This window comes from Neodiprion virginianus, chromosome 2 (genome assembly GCF_021901495.1).
Source record: "Neodiprion virginianus isolate iyNeoVirg1 chromosome 2, iyNeoVirg1.1, whole genome shotgun sequence".
Lineage (NCBI taxonomy): Eukaryota > Metazoa > Arthropoda > Insecta > Hymenoptera > Diprionidae > Neodiprion > Neodiprion virginianus.
The window spans coordinates 18,602,892-18,619,382 of record NC_060878.1 but is presented as its reverse complement, the minus strand read 5'-3'; the positions used below and the strand labels follow the sequence as shown (position 1 = coordinate 18,619,382).

Sequence of the window (16,491 nt, the reverse complement as noted above, 5' to 3'; positions counted from 1 at the left end):
CGGTAGAGCGCATGTCTATTTTTTGGGAAGTGCTCCATTCCCATACAGTACAGGAAAACAACGTTGACTCTTACACACAACTGGAATCCTCTATTTTTTACACTAGGGCTTTCTTTGATATATACGCACTTTCGAATAACTAAATTTTCAACGCCATATACTGTTACATTAATTGCGGAAATATTACAAGTGCGAAACGTAGACGATATCTGGACGAGTGTGGCTTGCGATACGAGCCGTTAGGCAATGCTGTAATCACACGAGTTGGATATCGCCTATTCACACGTGTTATCTTATCTTAATATATATAAATCTCGTGTCACGATGTTTGTCCTCAATGGACTCCTAAACCACTTAACCGATTATAATAAATCTTAATATATATAAATCTCGTGTCACGATGTTTGTCCTCAATGGACTCCTAAACCACTTAACCGATTATAATAAAATACGCACACCATGTGCAGTTCGATCCAACTTGAGAGATAGGATAGTTTCAATCTCAAATTATAGTCGCAATTTTAATTTATTGCTAATTATTTGTCTGTTATTATTCGACAGTCACAATTATCTGTTAACTCCAAATGATTCTAACAGATGTCGATACCTTTCGACTGGGTTGAGTAAGTAATCAATAGATGGCGCTGCTATGGTAAATCTACGAACGTGTCATATAAGCTACACTAGCAACCCATCCCGGCTTCGCACGGGCATATAATAATATAATAAAAGAAAATACACAATGTTTACAGTGAGTTTCTAGAAAAATAACATTTATATTATTACTTAATATTATTATATGCCCGTGCGAAGCCGGGATGGGCTGCTAGTAGTGTTATATGTATATCATTGTGTCGCAAGTGCAGAAGGTCGGTGATATCCGACAATTGTGAAGTCTGCAGTGTGTGCTGAAGGCTAGTGCTGCATTCACACGAATACTCGTATAAATTCAGCACGGGCCAAGGCAAACGCTTTAATCACTCAAGTCAGACATCGCCAACTGACACGTGTGACACGCACCATTTTTTGTGATGCCTGTAAGGAAAAGTATGCTTTTGAGAAGCAGACGAATGAGTCGCGCTTACAAGGAATATCCACTTTGGTGTCCCCCTCCGATTTCGTTGCAACTCACATATGTTGTAGAACATTGAACACTAAAAGATACATATCTTTTTCGATCGGCGGAAAAATTATTTGAAGGGGTGAAACAAGCCCCCAAATTGAGGCATGTCAGGAGAGATTTCGTAGTTTTATCTATAAGCAATCGAACGATTTCGATGAATTAAAAATGAAAAGGTTACTCATGTAAATTAATGTAAAAACCGTCATACGTATTAGAAAAAAACTCAGGGGTGAAGTACTCCTTAACTTTTTTTTTCGCGCCCTTGATTCAAAAGTTGTGAATCGAATTGAATGAAATCAGTGCCATTTTAGAAGGGAAACAATATGGAAAAGAAAACTTAGAAGTAAAGGAAATTAGTATTTCTTCTGAAGTTTATCATTCCTAGTTTCTGGCTTTGTTTCTACTCTTTCGTCTGAGGCCTTTCGTTTTCTGAACGTGATTCTTCTGCTTCTATTTTAATTTTTTTGAGCTTTTCACTCCTCTTATTTATTTCCAACTTTCTTTTAATCCGTTTTTCTAATTTTGCACAGTTTTCATCTTCACTTTCATCATTTCTAACCACTTTTCCGATGCTATAACTGATGGCGGCCACTTTTTCTGTACCTATTTTTTTTTGCTGAATATTTTTTAAAATTTCCATCATTTTATTTATTACTAATAGTTGTAACTTCACTCTGCACATCTTAATCCACACAAGAAGATACGACAGAATGGCTATCAGAAATTTCCGTCAGCATTTTTTTTACTTGCAGTCAAAAATAGTAGCTACACTTACAATTAGATGACCAGCTATGGTCAGTCCATGGCCGAAAACGGGAATTCGTTATAAAAGTACCAAATATGGCCACCCGTTATTATTGGTTGAATTGAGATTAAGTTCATATTTCAACGGTCTGACATGGAAGTTCAAGTGTTAAGTAAGATATATTCATCGAAACACAATGCAGTACATTATTTTGTTTTTCAATGGACAAGCTTTACTAAGTCCAGGCAATGGGTAGGTTCTGACTTACAAAAGGTCAAGAAAAGTTCTAATTTGGCAGATTTGTAAAGTTCGGTGTCCTAATTAATATTCCGAGTTTGCGATCTTGAGCGACCGCCGCTCGCGCCGCCATATTGGAAAAATGGTACCAAAAACCAGTTTTTCGAAAATATCTTCTCTCCAGTGCCACCTAGGACACAAACAGTTATCAGAAAAATCATAGAGCATGCAATTTCCTGCAGCTTTTGTGTGAAATATTTTTTAATCAGATAAATAGTTGACGAGTCACAGCGGAGTCAAACTCATCACATTTCTACAATTCGCAAAATCGCTACATTTTTTCTCGAACTTTCAGTAAATACCGATTATTTAATACGTACTATCGTTTTTTTACTCATTTCCGCACCACCATGAGGTAGAGTGAGAGGCGTGTTTTTTTTAATGTGCACTGAGACAAAAATTTGCGCATACAGTTAAAAATCTGTATAGTTAAAATATTATAGTCGGGAAGATAATTTTTATAGCAGAATTTACTCAAATTATCGTTTGGCGCACTATAAACACTATATCAATTTTACCATACACTTATAGTTGAAGCAAGGACGTCAAAGGTACTATAATAATACTACAATTAACTATATTTTTGTTTTTAATGTTCACCATACACAGATGTTCGTCAGGATTATATTCGTATAGTGCGGTGAGCTCTGTTCTGTAGTCTTCGATAGTATAGAGTATGGTTCAATTAACTAATTTATAATCAACTATTTACGGATAAGTATTTAGACCACTCGAGTTGATTCCTGCAACTTTTGTCAGAGTTGAACGCACCATACATAGTTTGACTCGACTTAAATGTGGTTAACGCTAATACAGTAATTATTCAGGCAAGATCATACGAACATAGTTTCAACGACTAAACATACACTGTTGAAAATATTTGAAAATCTACGACACATTTACAACACAAAAGTGTAGTTGAATTACAAATTTCGTGTTATAAAGTGAATTACTAAGCATTCTCAATAAATTTGCATTATAATTTTGTCATTTTGCTTGAATTAGTTGGAAACACGCAAAAGGGTATTTTGAATTTACTTCATTGCGCAGTAAATGTATCAGGTATATTTGAAAATTTCATTTACGGTACTTGGAATTTACTAAAAATTTTGCTGAATTCACTTGATAAATGGAATAATCTTATTGATCAGTTTTCAGTGACTGTACCCATCATGTCCGTATGGACCGTACATTGTATAAAAAATAATGCGCTAGGTTTTAATCGTTTTCGTTTGAGAATAATCTTTCTTGCGAAACGGTTGAAACCATCGACTCATCAAGATGTACGTCAGCGGAAGTTTGTTTATTTGAACGGCGAAGTCTTTCGGCACTCTTTGTACTTTTGGTAGCTGCGTTAATTGGATAACCGTCAAAAACAACGACTGTGTTAGAACCATAATGCCTTTGCACGTACTGTACGTAGTTTAGCTCGTAAAGATTGGGGTCAGAGAGAGAGAATAGCAGACTCTCCAAGGGTCTTTTGTATTGGCCCCAACCGAAAGAATTTCTGACCTGCTGTGTTCTGAAGTCCTCTACGCTAATATTCGTTTAGTCCTGAAAGAAAATCGTAGCAATGTGATCTAAAAGTTTTGTAAATACCGTCAATTTGTTTCAAATTAATAAAAAACGGTAGTACGTATTAAGTAATCGGTATTCACTGAAATTTCGAGAAAAACTGTAGCGATTTCGGGAATTGTAGAAATTTTCTGAGTTTGACTCCGCTGTAACTCGTGAACTATTCATCTGTTTAAAAAATATTTCACACAAAAGTTGCAGGAAATTGCATGCTCTATGATTTTTCTAATAACTGTTTTTGACCTAGGTGGCACTGGAGAGAAGATATTTTCGAAAAACTGGTTTTTGGTACCATTCTGCCAATATGGCGGCGCGAGCGGCGGTCGCCCAAGGTCGCAAACTCGGAATATCAATTAGGACACCAAACTGTACAAATCTACCAAATTACAACTTTCCTTGACGTTTTGTAGTGAAAGCCCCCTTTTATGTTTCCAGTGACTGCACAACCTAAAGCTTAAAAATTCCCTAAAATAGCGCATATAGTTACAAATGTAGCAGTGGCCAGAACCAGTGCATCTATCCTACGAGACCTGAAGCATTTATTGAAAAGTACGGAGCAGAAAATAAATACATTTCAGATCAAACCGAATTTTAACTGGAAATCAACGCGGGGCGAAATTTGGCAATGGAAGGAACAAAGAAAGTTGTATGCGTTTTCCTGTCAGTCTAATCTACAAGCCATAGCTACACGATCCAGTCTGTAATGAACGCTGATGTGAAATTGCTCTTCCTTCTTTCTATAGTTTTGAAAGAAACAAGAGGAGAATTTGAGCAAAGAGTGGAAAAAGAATTATTCATTCCAGAAAATGTCTTTATAACGGCATCAAAATCTGAGGAACTTACTTCCGGTATATATTATAATTGATTGTACATTGTTTTGTAATCATGTGAAATATTTTTCATGTTTAACAGAGCATTTCAAAACTTGGTTGAAAAAAGTATTTTTCCCTAATGTCGATAGTGACATCGTCTTATTAATAGATTCTTAAAGTGGACACTACCTAAAAATTGGTCGAGAAATAACTCCTCATAATAAACATACATATATGAGTGTTTCCAATGATTATACAAAAAGACACGACTGGGTCAACCGGGCTACGATGGATCTCCAAAAAAGCTTTGGCAAAAAAAAAAAAAAATTTTTTTCTCTCAATATCGAGATATTATTAAAGATTTGTTTAGTGCATGTTGAATTCAGGTATGTAACATTTTTCCAGAACAAAAAAAAATTCATTTGAAGATTTTTTAACAATGATATTTTGGATAAAGGTCATTTGCTCCGGAATATAATTTTTTTGGTCACACATATTCATATATTATTAACGATTTATTAATAATACAGGTAGAACTAAACTATTCAGTTATTTAAAAAAGAAAAAATTTTTAAATTTTTGGTGGGGGTGTTATTGGTTGTATAATTGTGATCATAACGAGCGACTATCGATGACCACATTTACACCCAGCCGTGATGTTATTCCGACCTGTTTCGGGTTCGTAACCCGTCGATTACGCAGTCGTATCAAGGATCAGAGGAAATGAAAGGAACCTGCATTGAGGAGTCGAATGTTCAAGTATATGATTGACTTACGGTCAAAGATATGGAGAGTACAATGAGAAGATGTGGAGGAGGTAAAAGGAAAGAGAGATGAATGCTGGCCGAATGGAAGATAACTTGAGAGTGAGTATACGGGGAAAGGATGCAAGGGACTGGCTAGTTGCAGTGCAGGAGTAGAACGAGCATTCTGCTGATGCGGTGTGGAAATTAATGCAGTGAGGTGATGATAAGAAGAAGATATAGCGTATAAAGTAGCTGTAAGGGTGTGGGAAAAGAATCTAAGGTCTGAAGGACGTGACAGGGGTCACCCCTGTTTGGATTCCGGGTATGCAAAAAATTTGTACGACGTTTTTCAGACAGCGTAATTCTATTGGATTCGGAGATGAATTTACATTTAAGGAGTAATATTATTATACTGCAATCTCTTACACATAATCAACTGTCATCTCCACAGTACGTAAATCTTTTCACATATTCATGGTTCAAAAGTAATTTTATTACCGAAAACTATGTTAATTTTGGTTTCGGCTGATCAAAAATTTATCGTGTGATATCCGATTGCAATCATGTAGCTGATGTAAAATGTGAATGGTGCAAAAAATCTTTGTTTTTAAGACATTCTTCCGATGACTACCATTTTTACACCACCTTAGAGCCTTGATTCTTAATAGATGTAATATTAATCATAAGTCTATGCCATAAAAATATGCATAATATAATATAAATTTGATATTTTGTAATGGTTGTGGCATTCGTGTAAGGCGCCAAGTTTGAAGCTGAAATTGAACCACGTCCTCCGTTTTAACTGACCCAAGTTAAAGCAAACAGACGAAGAATGATTTCCGTTTTCTTCGTCAATTCCTTGGCCATTACCATTTATACAAGCCATTTCAGTTATAAAAGCTTAACATTCAATTGCAACGAAACGTACTTTAATAATAATTCGATCACGATTAGGTTTTGTACTATACGTCGCCACGAGTTACGTTGATTATTTAAAATACAACAGCATTGAATCGACGAAAATCTGAGCAACAAACAAAAAAAAAAAAGTGAGAAAACTTAGCATAGTTAAACAATATAAAGAAACTATTAATGTAACGAGACAATTTTAGATGTACGGTACATATGTTTGTCCAACTTTTGTTTTCATTTATAGGTACGCGAAAATACCAAAACGAAAGGAATAAAATTCAATTAAAACGAATATTCGCTTCGCATATATGATAATCTATGTAATTTCTTGCTCGTTGCAATGTTTTTGAAAGTAAAATAAGTCAGACTTGTTTGAGAAGATACAGTCGATTTGCATAAACCAAATAATTGGTCTCATCTAAACTATAACCTTTGTTTGATTTCAGATATCATTTTATCACTTACTTATTGCGAAAAGTCTGTTACATAGTGATCAAACTAGAGTGATTTCCATAATCAGATATATTTCTGAACAAATTGTTGAACGCCTGTTTTGAACATTTTTATCTAGTTACATTCTTTTGAAAAAGATACTAGTTTGATTTAAATCTGTGATTTAAATGTATGAATCGGTCCAGAAATCATACATAATCGTTGCTAAAAATGTTCGACTTTTAACAGAAGCAAGCTGGAACAAAGAATCAATCTTCCCAGTATAAGATATATATAGGACTAATAAAATCGATTGGTGATCGATGCGTATCACTGTTTCACAACAGATTCGCGCGATCACGCTAATATTGAATATATACTCTTACGCAGACGCATGAAATGGCATAGAAATTTTTCCAACATACGAATATAGTCACCCTCATTTGAGAACTAGTTTACTCCTTTTATGGAGGTTTTTTTTCAATATAATGCAAGAGTACACGTACACAACATTCGTATTTTCAATACAACGGCACAACTCATGACAGAATGGATTGGCAAATGTTTGATGCCGAGAGTGAAGAGGAAAATAGAGAGCGTGGTTCACCCTCTCAGAGATGCCTAATAATTTTGTAACGTAATGAAACGTCAGCTACGAGCTGACAGATATATTTTGAATCAGCAGATACATTCTAAACAAGCGGGACAGAGCTACGATAAGGAAATTCATGTAAGGAGTAATTTACCCACTTGGACTCACATTTTTGTTAAAGTGCAAAAACACGTAAGCTTCCATTTTGTTTCCCCTTTATAATGGCACTGGTTTCATTTTCTTCCTTCTATTCACAACTTTTGAATAAAGGGTGCAAAAAAAGAAAAGTTGAGGGGTGGTACCCGTCAATTTTTTCTTCAATACGTATAGTGATATTTACACTGATTTACCTAAGAAATATTTTCGTCGATTCATTGCAATCGGTCGACTGCTTATGGATGAATCTGTTAAATCACCTTTTTGAATCGTTTTTCCGCAGATAAATAAATAGATGTATCTTTTAGTTTTCAATGTTCTACAACGTATATCAGTTGCAATGAAATCGGAGGAGGACTTCAGAGTTACGATACTTGTTAGTACCGCCACTGGCAATGCGGAAAGTTATCTAAAAGGTTAGTTTAAGCATGTACTGGTCATACATTCTCAACCAAAGTGAGTCGTCGAGAATATTGAGTACTTAATGATAAGATAAAAATCGGAAGAAAATTAACCACAATAAAGACGATGAGCAAATTAAATTTGAACAGTAATGATGCTCAAAAGTTATCAACAAATTGTTTATACAAAGGATTGTGTAACAAATTTATAGGGAGTATTTTTTTTGTCATGTGAAATGAATTCGTTAATTTTCTTATTATTTTATATTTCCGTTTTCAAACAATTATTAATTTTAAAAAGTAGAGGAAAAATCAGGAATTTTGCATACATTTTCATCAAAACGTTGGACGTTACAATTAATAAGTTTCCGGGATATTGAACGAATAGTTTCGTAAATACATCATTACAAATTTTTGAAAACGGAAATTTTAAAACAATGAGAAAATTCTCTAAAAATTCACGTGTATTCAGAAAAATCAACGAATTCATTTCACATGACAGAAAAAATGTTCCCTGATAATTTGTTATACAGTGTTTTGTTTAAACGATTTGTTGATAACTCTTGAGCATTATTATTATTTAAATTCAATTGTTTTATCGTCTTTATCATGGTTGATTTTTCCCGATTTTTATTTTATCGTAAAGTCATCAATATTGTCGATGAGACTCACTTATTTGGTTGAGCATGTATAGACAGTACATCCTTGAAGCGCTGTTCGAAAATTTGGCACTTAACGCACGCCCCAAGGACTTCGAGAATCGAACTTCCAAGCAACTGCGGCAAAAAAAAAAAAAAAAAAAAAAAAAAAAAATATTTGGAAATCCATGAATTTTAACTGAAAAATCTCGATTATCAACCATTTTGGAGTAATTACAATATTTCATAATTTTATCTATTCGCGAAATCGTACGTTATTTGTGCAGTTCGTATCAATGAATTATTCGTTTTGTGAACAGATGGCTTCTACGAAAGTTACTAGAGATGAATTTTCTTTTCAGCTCTTCTGCCGTTGATCCCCAAAACGGCGTCATATGCAATATCATTATAATCATCCAAGTTCTAATGGATACAGTTTATGTGTGATTGTAAGATGAATAAATATTATTAAAAATTCATTACAGGTGCATCGTAGGAAATCCTTTCAAGACGAATGTAATGAATAATTACAATCAACAACTTTTTTTCAATATCGTTTATTACAGTGGGACTATGAATTTTTGCAGGAATGACAAATTCACTAGAATTCCGCGCCCAAAAATTTATTGTTCGAGCCATTATGAAGGTTGGGTGCCACATTTGTACACATGGGGTACCCCAATTTGCAAACACAAAACCTGAAAGTTTAAGATCAATATTAAAAAAAAATGTTTGTCCGCTCAAATTTTCGCGCTGGTGTGTGGTAAGTAATTTTCCTACCTCACAAGTAAACCCTATCAAATATATCATCTGTAAATTTCAATAAAATTTGAGAGGCGTTGATTTTCGATAATTTTTTCACAGTACATTGCAACCATTCATCTAGAGGTAAAGAAAGACAGATAATTGAACGTGACTATTTTATACGAACTATATCGTTTAATCGTACACAGTTGAATTCGAAAGAAGTTACGTTTCAAAATTTCGAAACTCTGATCGTCGACTTTAATAAAGAGTTTCTAAGTTAAATTAACTGGTAATGATTTTACAATTGTTTCATGGCGTAGGCTTATAGTTCCCTAACAAATCTAATTCATTTTGTATTTGTATTATTTTTAAATTGTCGTACCAGTCCAAGCAATTTGTACATTGTATTTTTAAATAGATTGTATTAAGGGGATGCAGGACAAAATTCATCTCAATTAATGGTCTCGAAGATGGTTACCTAACGATAGGTAAATTTAGCGACTAGGGTTTCATCTGTTACTTTGTGATAGGGGAATTACATGTCTCACCGGATTTCAACGAAATTAGATTATGAAATTTTGCAGGATTTCCTTGCTAGAAACCGAGTAAGTTATACGAAGGAATAAAGGACGTACTTCCGATGAAGGGATTCAGTCCGGACTCTCTGCGGACGATAATGGACGGGAAACCAGTGACGTAAACAATCCCTCCGTCAATGAAGGTGGAGTGCGGAGCTACGACTAGAATTGGCGCCTCCCCCCTGGTGGCTTGTTTCCCGCGAACGATAATCCGCATCCCTCCAGCCTGGTAGGTCAGCCGACCGAGGAAGCAGAGCCAAGGGATAATCTTGCTGCTGGTTGCAAGGAAATTCACCTCCGTCAGTTTCTTTCACATTTTTATCTACTATTGACTGTAAATTCCTTTCTAGGTCAATGGTTCACGTCAAGTCAACGAAAACAACTTTTTGCAATCATCAGTAATAAAACTAGGCTTCGCTCGCAGGTTTTTCGATGCAAAATCTATCGGATGGGAAAATATTTTTATTTGACGCGATCTTAGTGAATTCAGTTTGAACTAACAAAAACATAGTTTTCCTGACAGTTGACATGTCGCAAACTCAAGTTTTTTTTTCTATTGGTAACCGTACAATATTTTATTACTTTCAGCGAAGAAAAAGTTTAACCTGCTAAACCATATAACTCACCGATTAATTGTCGCATTAAAATATGTATCAGAGGTTCTTAAGAATTCACCATAAAAAAATTTTCATGAGTTTTGCTACATTGCCAAAAATTCTGTCAAATTGAAGGCAATCAGTAAGAGAACATTTTTATAGAAGAGTTCAATAGAGATTTTCAAGGAACATGTGGGGCGTTTCATGCCAACTTCACATGCTATTGGCCTTCATCATTTTCATTGTGTTTTATTTTATTTTTTTTATATTCCAGTCCCATCTGAATTAGCATCCATGATTTTGTTCAGATTTTCATTTCAATCTACATGGAATGCCCCACGTATACCTTCAATTGATGAATTTGCCCTCTAAATTTTAACTAGTGGAAATTATCAGTTACAAGTATAATACCAAAAAAATTCATTGCATATACACTGCAAATCAGTGGAAAATTAGAGAAAATTTACCGAATCGTCTATATGTGTACAATGGTTTATTTCACTGGTATACTTATAACCTCGCTTGTAACTGTGAATTAGTGAATTTTCACTATTTGAAATTGATAGAGTGAGGTAACTTTTACGGCAAAACGGTTGGCAGTGAAATAAAACTTATTTCACATATTTTTAGGAACATCTCTGGAGATTATTTTCCAATCTTAATCACCGTCCTAACTAAATCACGAAGGACTACCACGTCACGTTATGCGAGAAAGCGGACCCATCTTTCATCTGGATAAATTTGGGACTTGCTTGAATTTTCTTCACTGTTATAACCGTCGAATTTCCGGCAGTCGTAACACAGAGTTATGTGGTTTCCAGATGCTCAGAAGTTGTGAACTTGGTATATCACCGTAAAGAAATCAAAATAATTACATGAGTTCCGATAGCATCCAGTATAGGTTTACAGTTTTTGATGGATAGTAACAATTGTTCCGATGATGAGTATCGAGAAATTAATTTGACAAAAATTAACCTACCCACTCCCGACAGCATATCAAATTTGAAAGTTAACAGTTTTTCCAGTGGCATCTAATAGTTCTCGACAAGTTCTATACGTCTTCGTATATTTTAGTTAGAGTTTCAGTTCAAATAATTTTCGACAAATTCTGACAAAAATTAAGTATTATATCCTTGCAACAGTACGGAGTTTGCTAACGAATTTTCTGTTCTCAGGTGACAGTTTTAAAGAGTACGTACCGAGTGAAAATTATTGAAACATGTAACGGATCGAAGCGTACCTTAAGTTAAAAACTATGATTTCATGAAGTGATAGATGAAAAAAAAAAATGAATTTTTTTTGAGGCAGTCTAATCTACAATCTAAATCGTCTTCGTTACAGACTACCATGCTATGCGTCCAGATTTGTCGATGCGAATCTGCGAAATACCATGAATGCTTTATAAGTCTAAGTAATACATTGCGCTTATAACGCGAGTTATCGACCACCAGCTCTACACTATTTTTCATAAGGAACGCTATCGACAAAAAGTCCTAAGACGCGATATGGGCGAAATTAGAATTACCTAGAATATTTCCTCATTGCTATTTGTAAACATGTGTCCCTGCGTCCCGAGCACCCTATCTCTCCAATGAGCGGGCTATCTGAGGTGATGCCCCCACTAGAAGGTGGGCGAGATAGTCACTAGGACACGACCTATACCGTCAGCAGGATGCTGCCACTACCAAACCTGTCATATCCAGCAACGCCTCAACTGGAGTACCTGGGCCTCTGTTTCATCTTTTCCGAAGTACTCTGACACCTACTGCCAATACCGTCATCACCGCGATTGTGTCAACCAGCTGATGGCACGAACCAAAATGGGTCAAGATGTCGTGAAATCGGGTCAGATCCACACCGATTTCGCTACGCTTAGGGAAATTTACGGTCAAAACATCAAACGGCGGATTGCAATCCCATCTACCGAGAACGAGTGTAAACTTTTTTAGAGGGTTGATAACGACCCTAACTATCGACATTACCCGGAACTACTCTAACCCGGAGACGCTAAACCTGGCGGTTCGGCGTTACTTCGAATCTCGGTAGACACCCAGTGAAACAGCTGAGCGCTGCTAGTTCTGCCAGGACTATCGGCGAGAAATTCCTCGCGCCTACGCAACAATGCCATCTCCCGACTGTTTCCCGTTTTTGTTTCGAAGTCTCGTCCGAAAAAGGGGGGAAGAAGGCCCCCTGATCGCGTTATTTCTCGTCCTACTATCGCTACGATTAGACGTATCTTCTCCTGTGTCGCATTTTACCTTTGCACCGTTGTGTTCATACCTTGTTTGTGATCCTTTTCCTACAAGTATTACTAATACCTTTGTCTTGTAAGTAAGCTTTCGTTCACTCACGATTCACCAAGTTATTATTTTTGATTTTACTACGTGAAATAGCTTCGGCTGATTACGACACGATCGGTCGAATACGCCATTGTGGGATCTTCAACCTGTTATTTTTCCCTCAGGTTTTCGTGTGCCCATTACCTTATCTCAAGTGTTTCATTCCTTGTTTCTTATCATGTGTGATTATATCTTGTAATTTCGTCCTTGTATAATTTTATTGTATTATCGCCTGTACCATCCCGATGTATGTGAATGTGTGTGCGCATGCAAATTTTAGTATGAGTAGCGTCTCATTAAATTTCGCCCATATCTAGTTTTTGTGTATCTTATTAACGATCGGTAGAATCCCTTGTCTGTAAAGAGCATCCTTTTGGCGAGAGTCTACCTTTAAGTCATACCGAGTTCCCTGAAGGAGGTGGACTAAATGGGCAGAGTCAAACAAGATCTCAGCTTTTCCGTTTCTTGATCTCAACACAGCTGAGCAGCTGGAAACCAGCCAAGTGAATTCGGCAACAACCAGACGAAAGCATGGAGTTCAAAATGTGACACTAAAAATTGCACAAAATAAATACAGCTACGATCTCGAGGCAATACCGAGTGAGTCCAGTAACAGTTGGAAGGTTGTGTAACGTGAGAAGCTTACAACTCGATGGTGATACTCCGCACGTATAAAAATGCCCCAAAGACGATACGAAGTGAGTACAAATATTTCTCTAATCATTTAGATTGGTAGCTAGTCATAACTCAATACACTACATAAATTGCACATGATTCTTTCTATTGCATTTACCTATTCTATTCTTCACATGAAATATTGGAAAGAAATTCGCGAAATAATTTTTTGTAATTTTACAGATCTTTCGACGTACACGGTCGAGTAATGCACTTACAAACGCGCTTGATGTTGAGAGAGTTATGCGGCCGACGCGCTATGGTACAAGAGGCAAAGCCAATTTTATCATTGTTTTGCATGATTATAGGTGGCATTCTGCAAGGTTTCGATCAAGATCAGAAAAACATGTTTTAAATTCGCTGAAAATTTTTTATATTGTAAGCGCTCTTGTCGAAAAACACCCTAATTTTGCAACAATATCTTTAATCAATCCCATCTGTAATGAGTTTAGATTTGCTATTTTAGAAGCACCTATATGCTAGAATGTGAACTAATTTAGAAAAATCTGGTGAAATGTAAGCAAATTTTGGAGCCATAGTAAAATATGGAGTTTCCATAAAAGCAAAGATTACATTTAAAAATTATGTATGTAAACAAATAAAATAAATAATACATTTTGTAATAGTGCTCTCATAAATCACAACAATATTTTTGGACATTATTAAGAGATGAATTATATTATTAAATTTCCTTGTGTTCCACAGTATTTTTTTGTATTTCTTCAGTTTGAGAAAAATGGGTGCCTTTACCGCGTCATATTCAATTATTTGTTTCGCGGTTTTATTTATTGACTAGACCGGTTGCATGAAACTTTTAAAAGAAGTTTAGGGCCCTATACGCGCTATAAATGATTTAGAGCATATGTACGCTCCTGACGGCGAAAGTTCTTACGTTAACCACCAGTAACGCTGCGGTCGACTGAAAGAATAGCGGATACTGTGGTTGACTCTTAGGGTGTTTATGTCTTCGTCTTACATCGTATTATCTAAGAATGAGTTGAGTGATGGAGCGATGCAATCATCGTGGCTGGACCGGTCACGTCCCAGTCCACACTATGCTGCCGGAATAAGAAAAAAGAAAATATTGCTGTTTTTTTCTATCTGCTTTAGATATCTTCACTGACAATGAATACTCCGTATATATGTTCAAATCCATGCGTGGTAGCGAGATTACGTAAATAGTTGTAACGTTCTTCGGAATTAACTCGAGATGATTGTTGGGATTAGAAAATAATTTCCATAAGTGGCCCTAAACTATGAGGTCAAACAGATATGAATCTTTATCTTTGTATTAACCGTATCTCTGTGCCAATGATTCATATTCAACAATTGAAGGTATAGATATAAGTCCCTTTTCGACTTGTAGAATTTTTTGCAGATCACCTAGCAATGTTCAATTATCGATATATATTCCGACATTCACAAACAACGATTTTACTCGAGTTTCAGAGTCTATGTGCAAAAGAGAAGAACCGCGTAGGTATCTTTTTGCCTCTGAATTTGAATGTATTTGGATACATGGTTTGAAATTTTACGACAGTCACTTTTATTACTGATGATTTTCTGCGATTAGTTGTTGTATTTTACTGTTATTCGTGGTCAAGAATTACAGTCAATGTACAATACATACATTAATACAGCGTACATTAGTGTAAATAAAAATTATATTTTGTTGACTCAATAAATTTGTGTCCATCAAATTTTGCCTTCACGTCTACGATTTTGCTCCAAGTTTTTGAGGTGCGGAAAAAAATGATGACTTTCAACTATGAGTTTACTCCTGAAAAATTATCAGGCGTTCAAAATTGTTATTATTTTGTGAAAAAAATGATCTTATCGTGAGCACGGAATCACAGTTTTCTGTATAAATTGACTTCACATTCAAAGGGAAACAAAATCAACAGTTATAGAAAACGAAATAGTGTACAGGGTGTTTCAGTATGCAGGGATCACCGAGCACTCACGGATTCTTTCCAAACAAAAAATAAAGTAAAACTAAAATTACTCTTGAAAATGTGTTTTTTTTTAAATATCGGTTTCGAGGTTGAGCCGATTACAGTTCACTAATCAGGGCACATGATGGAAGACCGCCGGCCGGGTGCACAAGCCTAGCGCGAGGCTAGCGTATGCCGTGCTGTGGAGGGTATCGTTTCTACAAGTGTCGATGCCTACAAGTTCGTTCCTACCAGTGGCAGACAAATAATTTAAATCAAATTAAACTAGACAAAATTTACGAAATTGACAGTTAAATGCATGAGAACCGAATTTGTAGGATCGGCACTTGTAGAAACGATACCCTCTCTGGCGCAGCGTACGCTAGCCTTGCGTTTTAGGTTCGCGTGCCCGGCCGGCGGTCTTTCATCTGCGCCCTGATTGGTGAGTTCAGATTCTCTAACTGGAAAACCGTTGCTTCAAATAGTATATTGCGTAACAAGGGTGCAAACTCGGTATTTGTGGACCGAGCGTGAGTTTGCAATATGAGTTGCATATGAGCACGTATACGAGCCGAAGATGAATATTGCAAATACGTGAAGCGAACAGACCGTTGCCTCCTTGTTGCACACGATTCTTTATATAAGAAGAGAATGTTATGCGTTTTTTCACTAAGAACGAAATTGAGGTTTGGGTCGCGTAATGTCAGATAAGTTCGCTGTGTTTGTCGTAACAGCGTATGAGCGCAGTACTGAAAAGGCCACTTTCAAGTCCTAGGAGTGAAAAGTGGTGTTCTCAGTACACCGCGCATGCGCATTCGCAGACTCACTCAACCGTCGTAGAAACGGGTACTTTGTGTACAGTAAACACACATGGAATAACGCGTAAAACATGCTCGCGTTATATAGAAAAAATTGTCAAGAGTTAATTTTAGTCTCAGTTTTTTGCAGGGAATTCGTGAGTGCCCGGTGATCACCGCACACTAAAGCATCCTGTATTTGGCAATACCTGCTTGAAAAGTTTGATTTTTGAAACCTGTGAAGCGTGTGCCAAGTGCCAGAGTACCGAACAGTGCGGTAAAACAATGTTGGCGTATGCGTACAATTGACACGCTATATTATATGTAATAAATATGAAAGTGCATGCACACTTTGGAATACTCAATTTTTGGCACTGTGTCATTCAGCATGAGTTG

The 16,491-nt window shown here is 36.1% G+C and overlaps 1 protein-coding gene across 3 annotated transcripts in view; it reads right to left on the bottom strand.

The window, feature by feature from the left end:
• The window catches only part of LOC124298713 (lysophosphatidylcholine acyltransferase), a 114,952-nt gene that overhangs the window by 25,147 nt on the left and 73,314 nt on the right, over nucleotides 1-16,491 (bottom strand). Inside the window, exon 3 of one of the 3 annotated variants that reach the window (XM_046751086.1) lies at nucleotides 9,812-10,029. The exons of 1 other annotated variant lie outside the window; for it this stretch is intronic. In XM_046751086.1, coding sequence (XP_046607042.1) covers nucleotides 9,812-10,029 — 218 coding nt within the window. The remainder of the gene's footprint in view (nucleotides 1-9,811; nucleotides 10,030-16,491) is intronic. One more of the 3 variants, XM_046751087.1, reaches the window with a different exon arrangement.